The sequence below is a fragment of the Xyrauchen texanus genome, chromosome 49 (assembly GCF_025860055.1).
Source record: "Xyrauchen texanus isolate HMW12.3.18 chromosome 49, RBS_HiC_50CHRs, whole genome shotgun sequence".
NCBI lineage: Eukaryota > Metazoa > Chordata > Actinopteri > Cypriniformes > Catostomidae > Xyrauchen > Xyrauchen texanus.
This window is the reverse complement of record NC_068324.1, coordinates 19,512,801-19,536,120: the sequence shown is the minus strand read 5'-3', so window position 1 is coordinate 19,536,120 and position 23,320 is coordinate 19,512,801. Positions and strand designations below refer to the sequence as shown.

At 36.7% G+C, this 23,320-nt stretch overlaps 1 protein-coding gene across 1 annotated transcript; it reads left to right on the top strand.

Annotated features, from left to right (window-relative positions):
• Positions 1–814: 814 nt before the first annotated feature.
• On the top strand, positions 815–22,568 carry syt8 (synaptotagmin VIII). Its single transcript, XM_052122594.1, has 9 exons — positions 815–961; positions 5,943–6,096; positions 6,333–6,502; positions 7,956–8,051; positions 9,744–9,911; positions 12,883–13,050; positions 17,261–17,378; positions 17,607–17,740; positions 21,549–22,568. Exons 2-9 carry the CDS (start codon positions 5,973–5,975, stop codon positions 21,786–21,788), a joined length of 1,218 nt encoding a protein of 405 aa, XP_051978554.1. The 5' UTR covers positions 815–961; positions 5,943–5,972; the 3' UTR covers positions 21,789–22,568.
• The last annotated feature ends 752 nt before the right edge of the window (positions 22,569–23,320 follow it).

The window sequence follows — 23,320 nt, the reverse complement described above, 5'->3', positions numbered from 1 at the left end:
TAGGCACGATCGTGACTTCAAACTCACACTTCTTGACACATGTGCAGAGCGCTAGATGGCGCTAGTAGGTGTAATCGATTGCCACAGGTACGGCTGATGTTAAGATTTCCATATTTATATTTTTGTCTGTTCTCACCCCAGAATCGATTAGATAGCGTCTAAATATATGGATTTAACCACTGGAGTTGTACCTCCAATTATGTGCATTTTGGAGCTCCAAAGTTCTGGGTACCATTCAATTGCATTTTATGGACCAGAAGAGCTGAAATATTCTTCTAAAAATCTTCATGTCTGTTCTGGAGAAGAAAGAAAGTTGTACACTTCTAGGATGGCATGAGGGTGAGGAAATGATGAGAGAATTTTCAATTTTGGATGAACTATCCCTTTAAGTCCGCAAAAGACAGAGACATGGATGGATGGATAGACAGACAGACAGAGAGACAGACAGACAGACAGATAGATGTCTTTAATTACAGTGACAGGTTATCAGATTGATATTTATACAGCGATGCGGTCAGACTGGTTTCTGTTCTAATTTACTGTCATATTTGTGTTCACTGGGCATCCCAGCTAGCATTTCCAAGAAGCAAGAAGGAAGCTTCCTGTTCATTCTTTCTTACATTTGAATATCATTTTGAGATCTTCCTTGAAGATGTTTTTTGATATGTTATGTTTGACTACTTGTCATTCTTCCTCCTCACCAGTTCTACTTCATGTACCTTAGATGTGCATGAGTCCCATAAGAGCACATAAAGATTTGTGTGTTATTGAGGTGTGGCAGGTAACGTTATGTTCTTTCCGTACTGAAGGAACATTTTGAGAAAAGCTGAGGAGCCCAGTCTTTGTTCACAACTGATTTTTGGATTCCAGTGAAGTAAATATGACTTAACTGTACACAACTGGACAAGAAAACCTAAAAAGAGAGTTGAAACTGGGTGTGAAGGGTGACCTACTGTTTAAGGCAAGTTCAGCTATGCTCTTTTGTTAATGTCAATCTATCCTCTGTGGATGAGTTTCTGCTGGGTCCAGTTGTAAGATAGAGTTCCAAACCAGTCTATTTTAGTTGTAACAGATGTTAAACTTACTGGTATAGTGTGAGAGTATGTATTGAGCAAACATTGAATGACATTTTGCAAAATCAATAAAATCATCAAAGTTACTTTTTAACACGGCACACTATGTATCAGCGGGAACTGATCTTGTAACTGAAAGCAAGATAAGCTAAGTTAAGCTTTATGCAATCTTTTATTTCAGTCTATTTTTACAGAACTGTCAAACAAAAGATTTAAAAATATAATATAATATTATTTTTGTGGGGTTTCAGCAGAGGGCAGTTACTTCTTTCATCTCTCTGTGGCTGGTACAGTGATATTTGGATCAGGAAATTGTTCATACTACTTGGAATATTTATCATTTACATATTTTCATCCTCCAACTAAGGAGTCAACAGAGAGTGCCACTGTAATGCTCTGATTATATTTTATTTTAGTATTATTATTATTATTATTTAATTAAAGTTTTGGTTACACTAAAAGAACAAATATTTTATGATGAAGTAAATATAGTAGAAAAGCTTAAGTACTTTCTACAACGAACTTGAAAATATCAAGTTAATTCTACATTTCTACTCAATTCAAACATGTAAAAATGAATGCTGCACTTATAAGTAAATGTTATTTCTGATTGTTTGTTATCCTTATGATCCGTCATCGTGTATCAGATATAAAGTAGAAAACCTTGTCATACTAATTGGCTAATTTGAGTAATTTTCACAGGTACATAAAATAAGTACATTTTACCTAATTTTTCAAAGCTAGTAAACTACATAGCATGCATTAAGCTAAGTATGAATGTGTTACATTGCTTGAGTTAAATGTACAAAGAAAGAGTGAGTACAATTGCTTAGTAAACTTTACTTAGAATTTCTAATTAAAGCCACCAAGAATAGTTTGTAGCCTTTACTTGAAAATATGTTCTTTTATATTTACTAACACTTTCTGCTTGAAAATTGTTTCCTAGGTTGTCATAAGTAAACCATACTCAAAAGTTCAGTGTATTCCTTAATGTGTATTTATGTATTGGTCCTAAAAGTATTTGGTCTCTTGAATCACTTATTTGTTTTAAAGAAATATAGCACAAACACACTTATAAAGTAAAGCAATGGATATTTTCTCCATAAAGACAAAACTAAGAAGTATTTGGATGTAAATGTTTGTAGAACATATTCATGCAGTAGTTAATGAAAATTCTCTCATCATTTACTCCCCTCATGCCATCCCAGATGCACATGACTTTCTTCTTCTGCTGAACATAAACACATGTTTTTAGAAAACTATTTCAGCTCTGTAGGTCCTTACAATGCAAGTGAATGGTGACCAGAACTCACAAGGTCCAAAAAGCACATAAAGGCAGCATAAAAGTTATCCATACGACTCCAGTGGTTTAATCCATGTCTTCTGAAGCACTATAATAGGTGTGGGTGAGAAACAAATCAATATTTAAGTCCTTTTTTTACTATAAATCTCCACCTTTGGCCAGCCCTGACCAGTAGGTTGCTGAGTGTGAAAGTGAAAGTCCCCTCCACACCAGAATGTGGACATGAAAGTGAAAGTGTCGATTTCCAGTAAAACAAAAGGATGTAAATATTGATCTGTTTCTCATCCACACCTATCATAGTGCTTCTGAAGACATGGATTAATATACTGGAGTCATATGTATTACTATTATGCTGCCTTTTTTGGACTTTCTGAGTTCAGGCCACCATTCACTTGCATTCTAAGGACCTACAGAATATTTGTCTAAAAACATGTGTTTATGTTCAGTAGAAGAAAGAAAGTCACATGCATCTGGGATTTCACGAGGGTGAGTAAATGATGAGAGAATGTTAATTTTTTGGGTGACCTTTAATGTGACAAATTACATCTGTGGTTGTTATGCTAGCACACTTGTGTGAACACGAGGGGAGCTGACTTCACACATTCACTGAAAATCACCTGGACAACACTTAGTTAAAAGTTAGTTCCAATAAAAGCTCTAATAGCTTTTTGTAATTGCCTGTTGGTTTGATCTAATGCAATGACAGTCAGACATTTTTAACTGTGACTTAAGGATCCAAAAGTGTTCAAATACCAGTTTTAGGGCCACTGCATGTTTTCTTTGCATCCCTAAGGTAACATTGCTTCATATATATTATATTCATTGGAAAAGAATGTTATCTGTACACTTTTAAGCACACCCCGTTTTAATGGACTGCAGAGGGCTGTCAACACTCCTTAGTTGTTTAACTTTCGTGATGATGAAATTTCCTCTTTTTGTCGCGCAACCAAGTATTTATGGTACTGTATATGGTTAAAACCTTATGGCAGACCTGTAAAAACTTTGTAAGACTTGTTTCTTTTGTTACTGGATATAAGCTGTCCCTACATTTTACACGACTTTTCATTTTTCAAAAGTCTTCATTTACTCACCCTTATGCTGCTCCAACCCTGTATGACTCTCTTTCCTCTGTGGAACACAAAAGGAGATGTTTGGCAGAATGTTCACATAGATTTTGTTCATACAATGAAAATGAACGGGGCTGTCAACTTAATTTTTTTTACAGAAAACCACCATAACGGGGCATTCACAGAGGACGCACAACTTCTTTTTACTATAGGTAAATGTATGCATGGTCAGATGGAGGTCTTTGGCAATTGTGGCACATATAGCTGTTTGTTTAGTGCCTCGCTGCATGAGCGTTTAGTTAAACAAAATAGTTCAACTTTTTAAAAATGCTTCTGTTGTGTTCCATCTATATCTGTACTAAACAATGCATCCAATGTGTAGTGAGTCCATGAGGCGCTATTTTATTAGTCTTCAGAAGCCAAATGATAGCTTTGGATGATGAAAACATTGTTCTCACATGTTATTTGCCTTCAACTAGATTCAAATATGACATGTCAAGACTTTAGACTTTTTTTGTCAGCACCAAGCTTGACGTAAACGATGCCAAACTCCATATTGGTTCTTCTGTGTCATAACTGTACAATGGGTGTCGTCCCTAGCGGCCAGTAAGGGGCGTTAGTTATGTTGGACTTTTATTTTGAAGTTAGTTTTAGGTTCTTGCCTCAGTTCCTGTTCCCACCAGATTGTGCCCCAGCTGTGTCTTTTTACCATTTTATTTACTTATGCATGCATAGCACTCTTGTCTTTTGTCTGTTTATCGTCATAGTCAAATTATAGTCAACTCATGTCAGTGGTTTTCTAGTCTTGCTTTGTTGTTTAGTTCTTGCGGTTGGTCACTTTGGATTTATTAAATACTGTATTGGGTTCACCTATTTCATCTTTGTCATCGTCTCCTGCTTCCACTTTACAGAAATCGATTATGTGCGAATTAAAGATGAGAATTATGGTGGAGGCGAACATTTTCAATGAGTAACGCCTTAAATTTAGTCTATTCCTCACACAAAACTATCGTGTGTGTGTTAGAACATCCATCCTAACTGACAGCGCCAGGAATGTTAGACCTTGACCTCACTCTCTCCTTCAGAACATATCCAAATATCAGAGTTTTGTCTGATATCCCAACCCAATCAGCAGGGAAATATAAGCATGAATTAGGGTTAGCCTAACCCAGTGCATCCAACTTCACCTGACCAACACAAGTTCAACAAGACGTTGACGTAGAACACCGATATGGAGACAACTCTTTATCTCTAACCTGTGAAGACAATACAGCATAGAACATAAGATTAAACAAAAACAATAATGAATTGCAAGAATCAATATAAAAAGAGAAGTAATAAGACAAATTTAATATTTCAAATGAATATAAAGAGATGGGTAAATATATAAGAAAATAAATAATAATAAATTATTAAAGAAAAAAATATATATATATATGAAGTACAACACAGATGTATGTTTGCTCTCTTGAAGCCACACACATTCAGGTTGTAGTTAAAAATGTAATTAGATTGTTGGATCCTTAATGAGGCTTCAGAGGACTTTGTTTTGTGTGTTTCCATCAGTGCTTTAATTGTTCTTTTGAAGCTTGACAGCCCCTAGTCGCTGCATTCTTTAAAGGAATATTACAGGTTCAATACAAGTTGAACTCAATCAACAGACATCAACATTATGACTTTAAGAAGATTAAATAACTTACTAACTTTTTCTGTGTAAAGTTATGATCCAATATTACAACAACGTTACCGCAACATCATTAAAACGCCGGTATCCAGTTAACGCCACAACACCGGGAAATTTGCTTAAAGTGATAGTTCACCCAAAAATGACAAATCTTGCATCATTTACTCACCCTCATGCCATCCCAGATTTGTATGACTTTTAAAGACTTTTCTAAGCAGAACACACATTTTCTTTTTTTTTTTACAATAAATTATCTTTCCTTCGAAGACTGCAAACAGCCAAAAACAAAAGAAGAATGTGAAAGTGGAGATTTATAGTAAAAAAACTAATAAAATAAAATCAAAGAAAAGGACTTTAATATTGATCTGTTCCTCGCCAACACCTATCATATCTCTTCTGGAGACATGGATTTAACCCCTGGAGTCATATAGATCACTTTTATGCTGCATTTATGTGCTTTTTGGAGCTTCAAAGTTTTGGTCTCCATTCACTTGCATTGTATGGACCTACAGAGCTGAAATATTCTTCTAAAAATCTTCATTTGTGTTCTGCTGAAGAAAGAAAGTCATACACATCTGGGATGTCATGGGGGTGAGTAAATGATGAGAGATTTTTCATTTTTGAGTGAATTATTTATTTAATTTATCCCATTAAACTCATGTTAACTCGTAAAATGTTTATTATCATTTTTTCTTCTTCAGGCTGTCTAAAATGATGCTATATCACTCTAACCAGTAGAGGGCGACATGAAACAACATAACTCAAGCATTACGAACTAGTCTGCAACAAACTTTCTTTTCTGTATGTATTTATAGTGACATCCTGGTCATCTCATCCATTTCACCATGACTCCAAGACCTCCACTAAATCCTGGAAGACCAAAGACAAATTCGACTTTTGTGACTCACACACACAACACAACAACAGCTGCTCCGGGGTTCCCGCCCTCTTTACTGGACAGGATTCCTTGTGAGTATATCATATGATCTCTTGTCTCAGCACCTGCTTTGAGGGGCCTATCTAATTCCACCACTTGTGCACATTTCTTACTTCTCAATTTTCACTTGTTACAAGTTTAAATTCCCTTAATTCTCTTGGCTGTGATTTTGCCACATCTTTCAGATGTGTCATGGTGCTATACTGGACCACGGCTCTCCTACTTTGATGTAAAATGGAATATTGTTGTTAATTTGTTTTAACAACAGTGCCAAGATGGGCCATCTATGCCATTTTTGCGGCCATCATCCTGGTCATTCTAATCTGTGTGCTATGCTGCTGCGTAAAATGTTGCTGCAAAGGAAAGAAAAAGAGGAAGAAGAAGCTGGACCAGAAGATCAATATGAAAGGGATGACAGGAACTACAACTACAGCACTGGTGAGAGAGTGAATAAGCCACTGTTTATAGATTTGCAAGTGCAGATATTCTGCTTAACCCTTGTGCAACCTTCGGGACATTTTTTCTGTGTTAATGCCAAAGGCTTACATTTTGCCAAAGGGGTGTATTTTTGGGGGAATATGATTTCAACCTCAGTTCCTAAAATACATCTATAATACATTGTGTACACAACATAGACACTCAGGACCTTCAGGACAAAAACTTCCTCATTGAAACCCATTAAAACGGCAATATTTGATCCCAGTGCCATTAAAGCATACAATCATGGATTCTATGATATTATGCTTTCATTCCGGAGCCCTGCCGTCAAATTTAGTCTTTACATATATTTTCCACCAGATGGCGCCATTGTTCCCATGTTTAGCCTATGGAGCAAAAACATGCTTTTTTCCTATTTTCTGTTTGCTGTATTATATAGATCACTGCAGGCCAGTTGAATAAATGATGCAGCTAAAATTCTGGTGGTGTGTAGGTATGGATGTCAGAGTGTGTTTTGTTTGTGTTTTATTGAGAAATGTGTGTGTGTGTATATGTGTGTGTGTGTGTAAAAACTACAGTGGCATTATATAAACAAACGGGCATTAAAAAGGTTAAAGTTCTGAAAATGAATGAATATTTGGTAGTTATAATCAGGACTGATGTTGGTTAAAAAACATTAACACATTGAAAGTGGAAAATAATATTAATATATAATATTATTATGGCAGTTTTTTGGCACAGACCTTTTTGTCCTCTAAGAACCCCTGAGTAACCTTTTTAAATTGACGCACAAGGGTTAAAAGAATAGTTCACCAAAAAAAAAAAAAAAACAATTGTCATCATTTACTCCCCCTAGCTGCCTCAAACTATGACTTTCTTTCTTCTGTGGAACACAAACAAAGATATTTGAATGGAGATAAAATGTTTATATGCATACAAGTAAATAGGGCCCAAAACTGCTCCAAAAAGCACATAAAGGCAGATAAAGGTGGTTTCTGGTGAGAACCGGATAAAACTGCTTTTTTGCTACAGATCTTGAAATCTGATCATGATTTGAAGCTCGAAAACACTTTCTTGTGTTTGATGCAACCAGAGAGTGAGATTTTGTCAAGATTTATAGTGGATAAGAACTTAAATTTTGGTCTGTTACACACCCACAGCAATCGTATGACTTCAAAAGACATGGATTATACCAGTCGAGTCATATGGATTACCTTTATGCTGCCTTTATGTCCTTTTTGGAGCATGAAAGTTTTAGACCCCATTGACTTGCTTTATATGGACAAAAACACCTCATAAAATCCTTCAAAATATCTTTGTGTTCTGCAGCAGTATGAAAGTCATACGATTTTTGTGTGGACTATCCCTTTATGTCTCCTGATGTATGAGAAAGCAACCTACAGTATGAGGTATACAGTTTTCATCTGAATGGACTTACTGGATATATTAACAGGTCCAGCCTGAGTCAGAGGATGTGGAGTTCAGTTCAGCTGACCAGCAGAGAGGAAGACTTCTGTACTCTCTGGAGTTTAACACACCCAGATCAGAGGTGGCAGCTCACAGATCATTACAGGGCTTGTATTACATTCCATGATTTTACAACAGCTCCCTCAACTGAACGATTTACAGCAGAATTAGTGCTATAGAATTGCGGTCATTCACTGATTTAGGGGATACCAGGGAGTCTTATGACACATTTACATGTATTATTTTTTATACTCCCATATGTGTCTGCTACCAATAGTTATGAAATCTACAACTTATCTCTAAACTATGTAAATTACTGTTAAGTGCAAAGATTGCTGTTTATGTTATGGGTTGTAACTCTAATAGAAAGCGTATACATTTAAAATGTTGTGCATGAATATATTAGCAATCAAATGTTACAATTGTTATGCCATCCCTAATTTATTAACATGATCGCAATTCAAATTATAAACCAGAGATGAAATATTCATTTCTTACCTCAAAATAAAAAAATTGTCCAGTAAATCCTTCATATTTTTACATAGAGACTTTTTCGTTTTACTGTCACCTTTACAATTTTTACAATACATTTGCAAAAGCGATTACACCCTGAACTTTCTAATTGGTTTAATTGAATAGAGATCGAACAATATTGGTTTTTAATGACGATACAATACTGATTATTTGTGTTTATGTGTCTGATAACTGACATGCATAACCGATTTTTTATTCTCTTTATTTCTTCTTAATAACATAATCATTAATCACTAACCTCTGAAGGTGAACTGATTTACAAAAGTACTGGTAATATTGTGCGCAAAGTAATATTGTGTCTTCAAAGAATCAATTTAGATTCAGCCCCTCATTTAATTAATATTTGAGATTTAGATTAATTATCGGTAAACACGATTATATCGAACCGATAACCGATTAAGTGTAAAAGTGTAAAAATTGGTTAAAAAGATCGACCTCTGGGGGGGCATGGGGAGCTCAGCGAGTATTGACGCTGACTACCACCCCTGGAGTCGCGAGTTCGAATCCAGGGTCTGCTGAGTGACTCCAGTCAGGTCTCCTAAGCAACCAAACTGGCCTGGTTGCTAGGGAGGGTAGAGTCACATGGGGTAACCTCCTCGTGGTCGCGATTAGGGGTTCTCGCTCTCAATGGGGCGCATGGTAAGTTGTGTGTGGATCGTGGAGAGTAGCATGAGCCTCCACATGCTGTGAGTCTCCGCGGTGTCATGCACAACGAGTCACGTGATGACTGTCTCAGAAGCGGAGGCAACTGAGACTTGTCCTCCACCACCCGGATTGAGGTGAGTAACCGCTCCACCACGAGGACCTACTAAGTAGTGAGAACTGGGCACCCCAAATTGGGAGAAAATGGGATAAAAATAAATAAATAAATAAATAAAAATATCGATCTCTAAAACGAATGGTGTTACAACACCTCATTTTAGAAGAGGTAAAAAATATTACACAGTGGCTGCAAAATGTCTTTTAAGGACATAATTGGAAGTATTTAAATTGCACAAACAGGATTTGTAATTTTTTTCCCCCCAATATTATGAGAAACAATTGTAGAAAAGTACAGTAGTCCTATGTTTACATTATGTTGCATAACAACCTCATCTCCCCTCCACAAATACTGTAGTTTATGTGGAATTTAATTTAAAAAGTGATTTCAGTTTCAAAGTGTTAACATTCACTGATCACAGTTTCAAATCAATATGTATTATAACCGCTTGAAACATTTTTCCATCATCCTTCCCTTTAGCTGACTGTAGGAGTAAAAGAAGCTTCTGCTTTGAAAGCGATGGATTCAGGAGGGACATCTGACCCATATGTGAAAGTCTCCATTCTCCCCAACAAGTCCAAAACATTTGAGACCAAAGTCTTCAGGAAAACTCTTAACCCTGTGTTCAATGAACAGTTCAAATATCAGGTAAACCAGAACATTAAAGCTGAAGTGTGTAACTTTTTCAGTGTTCAAATGCTTTCAACTATCCCAGCTTAATATGCTGAGACAATTTTAAGTGAGCCATTCATAGGTTAATTTTCTCAAAAACTGTAAGCACTGTGTCTTTATAGCGCTATGAATATTAGCTTGTTAAACATAATTACATTAACCTGACCAATGGTGTGAGTTGGGGGCCGGACCATTTCTTTGTGTGGCCAACGGCAGACAGGAAGTATTCAAAAAGCTGTTGAAAACAATGTTTATTTTTGCATTTCCATTTGGTGGCGCAAAACTGACATACAGTGGGTACGGAAAGTATTCAGACCCCCTTAAATTCTTCACTCTTTGTTATATTGCAGCCATTTGCTAAAATCATTTAAGTTCATTTTTTTCCCTCATTATTGTACACACAGCACCCCATATTGACAGAAAAACACAGAATTGTTGACATTTTTGCACATTTATTAAAAAAGAAAAACTGAAATATCACATGGTCCTAAGTATTCAGACCCTTTGTTCAGTATTTAGTAGAAGCACCCTTTTGATCTAATACAGCCATGAGTCTTTTTGGGAAAGATGCAACAAGTTTTTCACATCTGGATTTGGGTATCCTCTGCCATTCCTCCTTGCAGATCCTCTCCAGTTCTGTCAGGTTGGATGGTAAACGTTGGTGGACAGCCATTTTCAGGTCTCTCCAGAGACGCTCAATTGGGTTTAAGTCAGGGCTCTGGCTGGGCCATTCAAGAACAGTCACGGAGTTGTTGTGAAGCCACTCCTTCGTTATTTTAGCAGTGTGCTTAGGGTCATTGTCTTGTTGGAAGGTGAACCTTCGACCCAGTCTGAGGTCCAGAGCACTCTGGAGAAGGTTTTCGTCCAGAATATCCCTGTACTTGGCCGCACTCATCTTTCCCTCGATTGCAACCAGTCGTCCTGTCCCTGCAGCTGAAAAACACCCCCACAGCATGACGCTGCCACCACCATGCTTCACTGTTGAGACTGTATTGGACAGGTGATGAGCAGTGCCTGGTTTTCTCCACACATACCGCTTAGAATTAAGGCCAAAAAGTTCTATCTTGGTCTCATCAGACCAGAGAATCTTATTGATCACCATCTTGGAGTCCTTCAGGTGTTTTTTTTAGCAAACTCCACGCAGGCTTTCATGTGTCTTGCACTGAGCGAGAGGCTTCCGTAGGGCCACTCTGCCATAAAGCCCCGACTGGTGGATGGCTGCAGTGATGGTTGACTTACTACAACTTTCTCCCATCTCCCGACTGCATCTCTGGAGCTCAGCCACAGTGATCTTTGGGTTCTTCTTTACCTCTCTCACCAAGGCTCTTCTCCCCGATAGCTCAGTTTGGCGGACGGCCAGCTCTAGGAAGGGTTCTGAGTCGTCCCAAACGTCTTCCATTTAAGGATTATGGAGGCCACTGTGCTCTTATGAACCTTAAGGGCAGCAGACATTTTTTGTAACCTTGGCCAGATCTGTGCCTTGCCACAATTCTGTCTCTGAGCCTTCAGGCAGTTCTTTTGACCTCATGATTCTCATTTGCTCTGACATGCACTGTGAGCTGTAAGGTCTTATATAGACAGGTGTGTGGCTTTCCTAATCAAGTCCAATCAGTATAATCAAACACAGCTGGACTCAATTGAAGGTGTAGAACCATCTCAAGGATGATCAGAAGAAATGGACAGCACCCGAGTTAAATATATGAGTGTCACAGCAAAGGGTCTGAATACTTAGGACCATGTGATATTTCAGTTTCTCTTTTTTAATAAATGTGCAAAAATGTCAACAATTCTGTGTTTTTCTGTCAATATGGGGTGCTGTGTGTACAATAATGAGGAAAAAAATGAACTTAAATGATTTTAGCAAATGGCTGCAATATAACAAAGAGTGAAAAATTTAAGGGGGTCTGAATACTTTCCGTACCCACTGTACTTCATACCTGTATATCACGAATGAGCACTTGAAAATATACTGTTAGCTCTGAAGCTACAAAAGCAATATTGTCTGTAATAACATACTGCATGGGTACTGTGAATGTTTAAATACTGTTGCCCCATTATTTGGACACTTTAGTCACACTTAAAATGCATGAACTTCATTGCTTTACGATATTAAACAAAACAACAAACCAAATATCAGCAAACCCATGTGACTCTACCCTCCCTAGCATCCTAGCAACCTGGCTGGAGTCACTCAGCAAGCCCTGGATTCAAACTCGCAATTTCAGTGGCGGTGGTAGTCAGCATCTTTACTGGCTGAGATACCCAGATCCCCTTATTTATTTATTTTTTTCTCCCCTTTTTCTCCCCAATTTGGAATGCCCAATTACCAGTGTGGTCTAGGTCCTCGTGGTGGCGTAGTGATTCACCTCAATCCGGGTGGCAGAGGAATCTCAGAATCTCACGTTTGAGACCGTCAACCTGCGCATCTTATCCCGTGCCTTGTTGAGCATGTTACCGCGGAGATATAGCGCATGTGGAGGCTTCATGCCATCCACCGCGTCATCCATGCACAATTTACCATGTGCCCCACCAAGAGCGAACCACATTGTAGCAATCAAAAGGAGGTTACCCCATGTGACCCTACCCTCCCTAGCAACCGGGCTAATTTGATTGCTTAGGAGACCAGGCTGGAGTTACTCAGCACAACCTGGATTTGAACTTGCGAACTCCGGGGTGGCAGCCAGCGTCTTTACCACTGAGCTACCCAGGCCTTATTAATGAATATTTAAGATTTAGAATCTTTTCTGTCCAACTTTATCAATAAACCCGATTAAAACGAACCGACAACTGATTAAGTGGAAAGTGGAAATATCAATCAAAAATATCATTCAAATCGATTATCGGTCTATAGTGTCTCTAGTTTACAGCATGCTGCTTGATTGAGCTCATTAAAATGTAAAGCCTAAGTACTGTAACTAACTAAGCTGCACTGTTTTATCCTTTGTAGATCCCTCAGAAGGAGTTGATTGAGTCGACACTGGTGATGCAGGTGTATGACTTTAACAGATTCTCCAAACATGACATCATCGGTGAGATCAGAATGAATCTGTCAACTGTCGACTGGAATCATGTGATTGAGGAGTGGAGAGATCTGAATGAAGCATCTAAACATGAGGTATGCAGAGGTCACCTACAGATCAAAGGCTTGGTAAAGATTGGCTCAGTTCAGTGAATTAACAAACACCGATTTAGTTTTAACCATCTAAATTGAATATAATTTTTTATAAGGTTAATGTATCTGTACAAATAACTTATATTGATCCCTGCAATATGCTGAAATGACATACTAAATTGAGCTCCATCCTAAAAGGGTATCTGCTAAATGTTACTCTCATTGAAATCAGCAAGGGCCAGTTTCAGAAATTAAAGGAATATTCCGGGTTCAATACAACTTAAGCACAATTGACAGCATTTGGTGCATAATGTTGATTACCACAACAACAACAAAAAATGTCAACTCGTCCCTTTTTATTTTATATATATATATATAAAAAAAGACGAAGCACAAATGGAGGTTACAGTGAGGCACTTACTGTACAATGGAAGTGAATGGGGCCAATTTTTGGAGGGTTTAAAGGCAGAAATGTGAAGTTTATCATTTAAAAAAAGCACTTACATTAATTATTCTGTTAAATCTCATATATTATTTGAGCAGTAAAATTGTCTAAATTGTCATTATTACAGTCATTTCAGGTTTTTGGGTTTGTTGACATTACATCGTCATGGCAACAAGGCTGGAAAATTGGCTATAACTTTACACAGAAAAGGTTAGTAAGTGATTTTATCAAACTGAAATCATAGTAACACATATATTTGTTATGTCTTGTGGCTAAACTTTTGTAACAGTGAGAATTTTAACGTTCAAAAATTGGCCCCCATTAACTTCCATTGTAAGTGCTTCACTGTAACTCAGAAAAGGAGGGACGAGTTGAAATAAATGTTTGTGGTTATCAACATTATTACAAGATTCATGTAAAATGGAAACATAGTGCTGTTGCAATACAGCAAATAAATTGAATCCTGAACAAATAGAATCTTTTTATCACCACATGGCCTGAGCCGGTGGAATTTGTTTATATAAGGTCAACATAGAACACCACGTAGCATAACAACGGCAGTATTGCTCAATGGCTTTGCGTATCAACCCATGTTGAACTTCAATTATTAAAAGAGGTATTATTCCTCTATTAAAAGTGATATTAAAAGAGGAATTAGACAGGGCTGTCCAATTAGTCCATTACTATTACATGACATTTACATTTTAAAAAGATGTTTCGTGGTATTCTGATACAGGATAAAGAAATGAAGTGCACACATTTAGCTGATGACACAACCCTGTTTTTAAGAGACCATACAGCAATTTATTGTTTAAACTTTTTCATCTGTATCTGGTCTCACTTTGAATATTAACAAATGTGAACTAATGGCTTTAGGATCTTGTAGTGTCACAGCTATATATAATATTCTTGGTATCAAGATATCGAAAAACAAGGAAATCACAACTGAGCTGAACTTTTCTCCTGTCATTTGAAAAAAAAAAAAGATTTAATGATAATATGTAGGTCAAAAGCTGAAGGAGGATTGAATGTTTTAGATCTTAAGACTTCCAATATGATATTTAAAGTAAAATGGTTGCAAGTAGTATATGGTATATAGTACCAAATCTTATATTTAAAAAAGTAGGTGTGTGAACAGATTAATGGAAAGGAGGAGGCGAGAACCAGCTTGACAATATAAATAATAGTTTAATAATAAACTGAACCAAAAAGATAAACACGCACACAGGCAGTAAATCTCTCTCTGTCGCACTGCCGTCTTCAATCGGCCCTTATCCCTCTCGAGGGCTAATTAGCCTGATTAGAGGCCGGGTGTGTGGAATCACGACTCAGCCCCGCCCACTGCCCTGCCACAAAATGGTATAGAGTTTTTATTGAAATGTGATTTTGATATTAATAAGATTCCCATAAAACTTGCAAGTTTCCATAAACAGGTTTTACTTTTTTTATCATAAATTATCACCCCATTAATGCACAGTTTGGAATAATAGATATATAATGGCACTTTTCCACTGCACGTTACGGTTCGACTAGCCTCTACTCGCTTTACGTTTCTGAGTTTGCATTTCCACTGCAGTTTAATGCCATCTCAGTGTGGGTGGGATTATAGGCTGATCGACTTGGTTTGCCGCAACATCATCTTAAACACGACACAAACTAACCAATACAATAAAACGACCACTAGCTGTTAGCTACTAGCTCATTGTGCTGCATAAAGCAGTTGTTGCATGGTGATTTTACACAAGTGTAACAGTAAAATTGGCCTGGTTGTTTTAGAAGCAAGCTTCCAGTAGCTGGTCAACTAAATAAAGTGAAGCTTTCAAGCAGAGTATAGAGTTAATGTAACAAAACATACTATGCTCCATCGTGGCTGAGTCCAGGGCACTCTCCCTCCCATTGCTTACTGGTTTAGATACCGTTAATTTGGTCGAACCACATCCACTTTTCCTTGATGGTTCTGTAGTCACTTTTTTTTTTTTACTTTTCCCTACACTGTTGGTAGGTCCGGTGGTAGCTGTGCGCGGCCAACAGCTGAGACACTTCCTGAAAGACTTTTCGCTTCGTTCGTCGCAAACGAGAGGAACATCTGCACCTCGTTTATTGACCATGGCATGGTTTTGCACACAGCCATTACTTTTTACAATTTGAAAGTCGCGTGAACAAATGATACTGTTATCGCTGTTGCTAACTTTAAAACTAGCAGGTTGATGTCGCGTGTCGGAAATCCAGTGACGCTGGTAGTGACGATTCTCCCTGACCAATCAGTGATCTGCAGGATTTTGACGTCACATTTAGTATCGGGACGGCTCGCTTGGAACTTTGACCGAGGTGGCACTAAAAAAGTATTAGGTACTAGGTACTATCCACAGTGGAAGACCCCCCAAAAAAGCGAGCAGTGTTGAGTTGAGTCGAGTTGTACCGTGCAGTGGAAAAGCCCCATAAGTGTTAGAAACAAATTTTTTTTTTATGATAATTGTTTAAAAAGGGAATTATTTGGGTTAAGCAATTGATTAAAAATGAGGGTATCTTATATAGTTATACTGAATTTATCAATATGTATAACGTTAAACCTAGCCAGTACTTAAGGGTATTGTATGCAATTCCCAGGGACATTTTGAGACTTTTAGGTGTGTTCACACTTGGCAGGTTTTGCTTGATTAAATCGAACTCTGGTGCGATTGCTCTGTTAGTGTGGTTCATTTGAACAAGTGTGAATGCTGCAATCCGAACCTTGGTTCACACCAAACGTCCCATTTGGAAGCGGACCGAGACCCACTATTCAGGGGGTCTCGGTCCACTTCCAGATAAACTGTGTGTTTCGACTGATATATGGACCAAAGACGTCTAAACAGACCAATAACAGGAAGTAATTTGCCATTGGGGTATGACAATAAACGTTTATCAGAATTAGTTGAAGAGTTTACGTCCTGCATTAGGTTGCACGGCAAGGATTTTTTTCTTCCGTTCCCTTTTTCAAACAAAAGATATCCTTGCTGTTATAGCTAAATGGAACTTTCTGTTTGATTGGAGTACAATATGGCTGACTCCTCACAAGTATTGTATTACAAACAAAGTAAAGGTTTCATATAAGATTGCACATCGAGGATACCGAGTCAAGACACTTGTGGTACAACCCTTTAAAATTAGAGTGGAAGATAATTGTACATTTTGTAAAAGTGCCCCTGAGACTATTAATCATTTATTTTGGGAGTGTCCTAAGGTACAAGTCTTTTGGAGAGAGGTAGAAAATGATTTCCAAAAAGAAGCTAATATTGTTGTTAATTTTGAAGAAAGTGATGTGATGTTAAAGATAAACATCTAGCATTTATATGTGATTTAATTATTGTTAAATTTATTATATAAAATAAATTAAAATGGATTGAAAATACCTGTTTTTGAACAATTTAAAATTGACATTTTAACATATCTGGAAACCTCTAAAAGTAGAAATTTGAAAGAAATATGAACTAAAAACTGTTTACTATGCTTTAGGCCAATTTCCTGTAAGCCATGTTTTTTGCTATATGTACTCTTGTTTGTACGTTTTGCATTGTTCTAAAGTATATATATATATATATAAATAAATCAACCCATGTCAAGTTTCGAACCTGCAACCTCCAACCACTAGGCTAAATCACTTTAATACATATTACAAGGGCAAATCTCAGTTTCCTCAAGAAACATGTTGCTAAGAGCATTCTCTCTTTGTAAGGTAGGTAAGGTCATTATTTGTAAGTCTGTTACCTTCTAAATGTTTCCATTCTACAGCAAGAGCATCTGGGAGATATCTGCTTTTCTCTTCGCTATGTCCCGACTAGCAGTAAACTCACAGTGGTCATTCTGGAAGCCAAGAATCTGAAGAAGATGGATCAGGGAGGCTTTTCAGGTTTGATTCATACTGTAAATTAGTCTACAATGAAATGCGCTCATATGTCCAGTTTGCAATTACTGCAGCAGCTGAACTAATCTTAAAATGCCATCATTATTCTGTTATGAACACTACAAGGTTTGCTTTTAGCAGTTGCATCATTTTAGGCAGCAAACGATATTACGCTTATCATGAATAAAATGTTGGTTCAGATTTGTTATATTATTATTTTGTTTTGTTCTGTAGACCCTTATGTGAAAATTCAGTTGATTCTGAATAGGAAGAAATGGCAAAAGAAGAAGACATCAGTGAAGAAGCAAACACTGAATCCATACTTCAATGAATCATTCACTTTCGAAGTGTCTTTTGAGCAGATTCAGGTGAGAAATGTCTCAAAATTACATTTTTGCCACACTTGCCAATGTCAAATGAATAGAGAAACCTTTTGTCCACGAAAGTGGATTATGCAGTCTGTCTTTTGTCTCTATGACAGTGGAATTATTTAACTGTTTTTTTTTCCCTTGTGGAACTGAGGCAAACTCGTAGAGCTGTTTAATTCCAGAAATTTTGGAATCGACTCTGATTCCTGGTTTAGAATTGGAATCAGTGGAATCGTGGAACCATGGAATCAGTTCCAATGTTGACTCCAGTCTAATTTTCTCCATTCTTTTCTTATTCCCAAAAAACTAGAGGCTAAGTTAAATCCCATAATAAACAGTACAATATAAAGCATACTTTACACTGATAGCATGAATGACAAAAGAGCGTGGCATTTTTATAAATAGGTCTGTTCTAAAAAAAAAAATTGTGTGTGTGACTATATGCACATCCGAACTCGTAACACTTCAATCACATAGGATGAATTTGAGGAAGGGTGGCTGAGGAGATTTGCCTGTGTTATGAAGAACTAATGCAAATAATGTTAAATGCACCTTTTTCCCTACAGAGGAAATTGCCTGTTACTGTACCTCTCATACCTCATCTGTTCTTATTTAGATAGAGGTTTTTCATTAGTATTCAACTGTCCCTTACCTTCTGTACACTGAATAAAATGTCCAAACAATAAACTTTAGTTTGACGATTTTAGCTATTTAAAAATCCTGATTGAAACTCATTCAATAAAACTCATAAAATGTGTAATATTTGAATATAATTATATTTCATAGAAGGATTTTAGTGTAAAGTTGTCGAAAATGTAATGAAAAATGGATGGATGTATACACATGATGATAGATGGATGGATGGATGGATGGATGGATGGATGGATGGATGGATGGATGGATGGATGGATGGATGTTTACATATGATGGATGAATGTTCAGATGGATGATATGATGAATGAATGTTCAGATGGATGGATATGATGAATGAATGTTCAGATGGATGATATGATGAATGAATGTTCAGATGGATGGATATGATGAATGAATGTTCGGATGGATGGATATAATGAATGAATGTTCAGATGGATGGATATAATGAATGAATGTTCGGATGGATGGATATAATGAATGAATGTTCGGATGGATGGATATGATGAATGAATGTTTGGATGGATGGATATAATGAATGAATGTTCGGATGGATGGATATGATGAATGAATGTTCAGATGGATGGATGTAATGAATGAATGTTCGGATGGATGGATATAATGAATGAATGTTCGGATGGATGGATATGATGAATGAATGTTTGGATGGATGGATATTATGAATGAATGTTCAGATGGATGGATATGATGAATGAATGTTTGGATGGATGGATATAATGAATGAATGTTCAGATGGATGGATATGATGAATGAATGTTCGGATGGATGGATATAATGAATGAATGTTCGGATGGATGGATATGATGAATGAATGTTCAGATGGATGGATATGATGAATGAATGTTCGGATGGATGGATATCATGAATGAATGTTTGGATGGATGGATATAATGAATGAATGTTCGGATGGATGGATATGATGAATGAATGTTCAGATGGATGGATATGATGAATGAATGTTCGGATGGATGGATATAATGAATGAATGTTCGGATGGATGGATATGATGAATGAATGTTTGGATGGATGGATATGATGAATGAATGTTCGGATGGATGGATATGATGAATGAATGTTCAGATGGATGGATATGATGAATGAATGTTCGGATGGATGGATATAATGAATGAATGTTCGGATGGATGGATATAATGAATGAATGTTCGGATGGATGGATATGATGAATGAATGTTCAGATGGATGGATATGATGAATGAATGTTCGGATGGATGGATATCATGAATGAATGTTTGGATGGATGGATATAATGAATGAATGTTCGGATGGATGGATATGATGAATGAATGTTCAGATGGATGGATATGATGAATGAATGTTCGGATGGATGGATATAATGAATGAATGTTCGGATGGATGGATATGATGAATGAATGTTTGGATGGATGGATATGATGAATGAATGTTCGGATGGATGGATATGATGAATGAATGTTCAGATGGATGGATATGATGAATGAATGTTCGGATGGATGGATATAATGAATGAATGTTCGGATGGATGGATATAATGAATGAATGTTCGGATGGATGATATGATGAATGAATGTTCGGATGGATGGATATAATGAATGAATGTTCGGATGGATGGATATGATGAATGAATGTTCGGATGGATGGATATGATGAATGAATGTTCGGATGGATGGATATAATGAATGAATGTTCAGATGGATGGATATGATGAATGAATGTTCGGATGGATGGATATAATGAATGAATGTTTGGATGGATGGATATGATGAATGAATGTTCGGATGGATGGATATAATGAATGAATGTTCGGATGGATGGATATGATGAATGAATGTTCGGATGGATGGATATGATGAATGAATGTTCCGATGGATGGATATGATGAATGAATGTTCGGATGGATGGATATAATGAATGAATGTTCAGATGGATGGATATGATGAATGAATGTTCGGATGGATGGATATAATGAATGAATGTTCGGATGGATGATATAATGAATGAATGTTCGGATGGATGGATATAATGAATGAATGTTCGGATGGATGGATATGATGAATGAATGTTCGGATGGATGGATATAATGAATGAATGTTCGGATGGATGATATAATGAATGAATGTTCGGATGGATGGATATAATGAATGAATGTTCGGATGGATGGATATGATGAATGAATGTTCGGATGGATGGATATAATGAATGAATGTTCGGATGGATGGATATGATGAATGAATGTTCGGATGGATGGATATAATGAATGAATGTTCAGATGGATGGATATGATGAATGAATGTTCAGATGGATGGATATGATGAATGAATGTTCAGATGGATGGATATGATGAATGAATGTTCGGATGGATGGATATAATGAATGAATGTTCGGATGGATGGATATGATGAATGAATGTTTGGATGGATGGATATAATGAATGAATGTTCAGATGGATGGATATGATGAATGAATGTTTGGATGGATGGATATGATGAATGAATGTTTGGATGGATGGATGCTCAACTGATCAATACAACTCTTTTGTTGTCCATCAGCCATCAATATATCTGCTCAGTTTGTTCATCTGAATGAAGCAATTGCAAAAGCCTGTCAGCACATAAGACTTTGGATTTAAAGAAAAGGGCAAATGGCAAATTTGTGGATGGATGGATATTTACATAGGATGGATTGATGTTCAGATATAATGGATGGATGGATGGATGGTTGTTTAGATATGATGGATGGATGGTTGTTTAGATATGATGGATGGATGGATGGATAGACATGATGGATGAATGTTTACATATGATAGATGGATGGATGTTTAGATTTAATGGACGGATGGATGAATTTTCAAATATGATGGATGGATGTATGGATGAATTTTCAGATATGATGAATGGATGTATGGATGCATTTTCTGATATGATGGATGGATGTTTAGATTTAATGGATGGATGGATGAATTTTCAGATATGCTTGATGGATTGATGAATTTTCAGATATGATGGATGGATGGATGTTTAGATTTAATGGACAGATGGATGAATTTTCAGATATGATGAATGGCTGTATTTGTAATATCTGTTGTTTTCCACATATACTTGTTCTTTGTATAATTGTTTGTTGATTATCCTTTCTGCAGAAAGTCCAGCTGGTCATCTCTGTGTGGGATTATGACAAAATGAGCAGGAATGATGCAATTGGTAAAATCTATCTGGGATGTGATGCTACAGGAAACCAGCTGCGTCACTGGGCAGATATGCTGTCTAATCCACGCAAACCAGTGGCCCAGTGGCACACGTTACTCTCCTCTGAGCAGGTGGACACAACGCTAGCCTTAAAACACTTTCTGAAGATCCCATTTACAAATAAAACTTTCTGAGAAACTTCACTAACATGATAGCTGATCACACCAGGTGTAGCTGCCATTCCTTTATGTTGTTAATACAATGTTTAAGTGAATTTTAGCAGGTGCAATGCTCAGACTATGTTATACAAAATTGTTGTACAAACACAAATATTCCCTCCTTCCTATATGCTGGTGACTCTGTATTATGGCGAATTTAAAAACAGTTTTTTGTTAAAGTACTATTGAAGATATTTTTAAACACTTAACAGAAAAAAGGTTACCCAATAAGCTGTTGAATTCCAAATGTAGAAGACTGCAATAAACTTTGAATGTTTTGAGCTTGAAATAAAATGAGCATATGTTTAGTGTTGGGGTTTTAAAAACGCAGACGTGAGACGGTTGTATGAGCTTTAGCCGTGTTCATACACGCATGCACACCCACTGATTTCTCTTGTGACTATAGTAAGCACGAGATTAGGGTGTGAATTTCAGGGTGTCAGCACACATGTGGGCCAATTACAGCACTTTAATTAGGTTTCTATTCATTTGTGCAAATGTTCAGAATGTTTTAATGGATGCCGAACTCATTAGTTTCTTTTGCACAGTCATGACTTAAATGTCCAGGTACATTATTTACAGTACATCTGAGATCCTGTATGTTACGAATGCAACAAGTTAACTAAAAAATGGTAGAAAAGTGGGGATAATTTAGCTTCTTCAAGATGTTTACTTATTAAATGTTATTTTTGTTTAAAATCTGTAGCTAATCTAAATCATTTCAATCGATTTCAAACAAATAAAACTTGATTTTCACATTTTACTGACAATTATTTGATTTATTTGATTCTTTTTAAGATATTTTGTTGACTTTACTTACTAAAGCTGCTTGTGAAAGATGCTTTTAAACATTTATCTTCTACCTTACAGACCTAATTTTTAGCCCCAGTAGCGAAGAACAATCTAGGCCACTTACAGCTGATTTGGGAATGATCTCTATTATCCCCTTAACCATCACTACAGAGAACATAACAGACCTGTGATCTGCAGGAATGGTAAACACAGTTGGCATGACCTTTGGAGCCTCCCTTTCTATGAGGCATCACAGTGCAGCTTTGATCTAAAATCAAAGGAATATTGATACTGGTGTGCCATGCTGTGTAGTATACAAGTGCCTGTAAAGCCTGTATTTACCGGATTAAAGGAATATTCTGGGTTCAATACGAGTTAAGCTCTATTGATAGCATCTGTAACATACTATATATTACCACAGACAATAATTTCAACCATCTGTTTTTAAAAAAAACAAAACAAGCTAAATTTAATTTACAGTAATGCACTCAAAATGGAAGTCTATGGGCAAGGTGTATAGAATACATACTGTTTTGTAAATATAGTCTAAAGAATTAAACATTATACATGTTAACTAGAGACTATAGTGTTATAAAATCATTCTCTTACATTGTCTGTGCAAAGTTTTGTCATGACCATGAAAAGCCAGAAAACCTGTTAACTAGGGCTGTCCATCGATTACAATTATGAATCAAATGAATAACATTCAGATTAAT

Coding starts and splice junctions, on each gene's coding strand:
- syt8 (XM_052122594.1), top strand. CDS start 5,973: ATGACTCCAAGACCTCCACTAAATCCTGGAAGACCAAAGACAAATTCG. Junction 6,097..6,332: donor TTTACTGGACAGGATTCCTT/GTGAGTATATCA, acceptor TTTTAACAACAG/TGCCAAGATGGGCCATCTAT. Junction 6,503..7,955: donor GAACTACAACTACAGCACTG/GTGAGAGAGTGA, acceptor ATATATTAACAG/GTCCAGCCTGAGTCAGAGGA.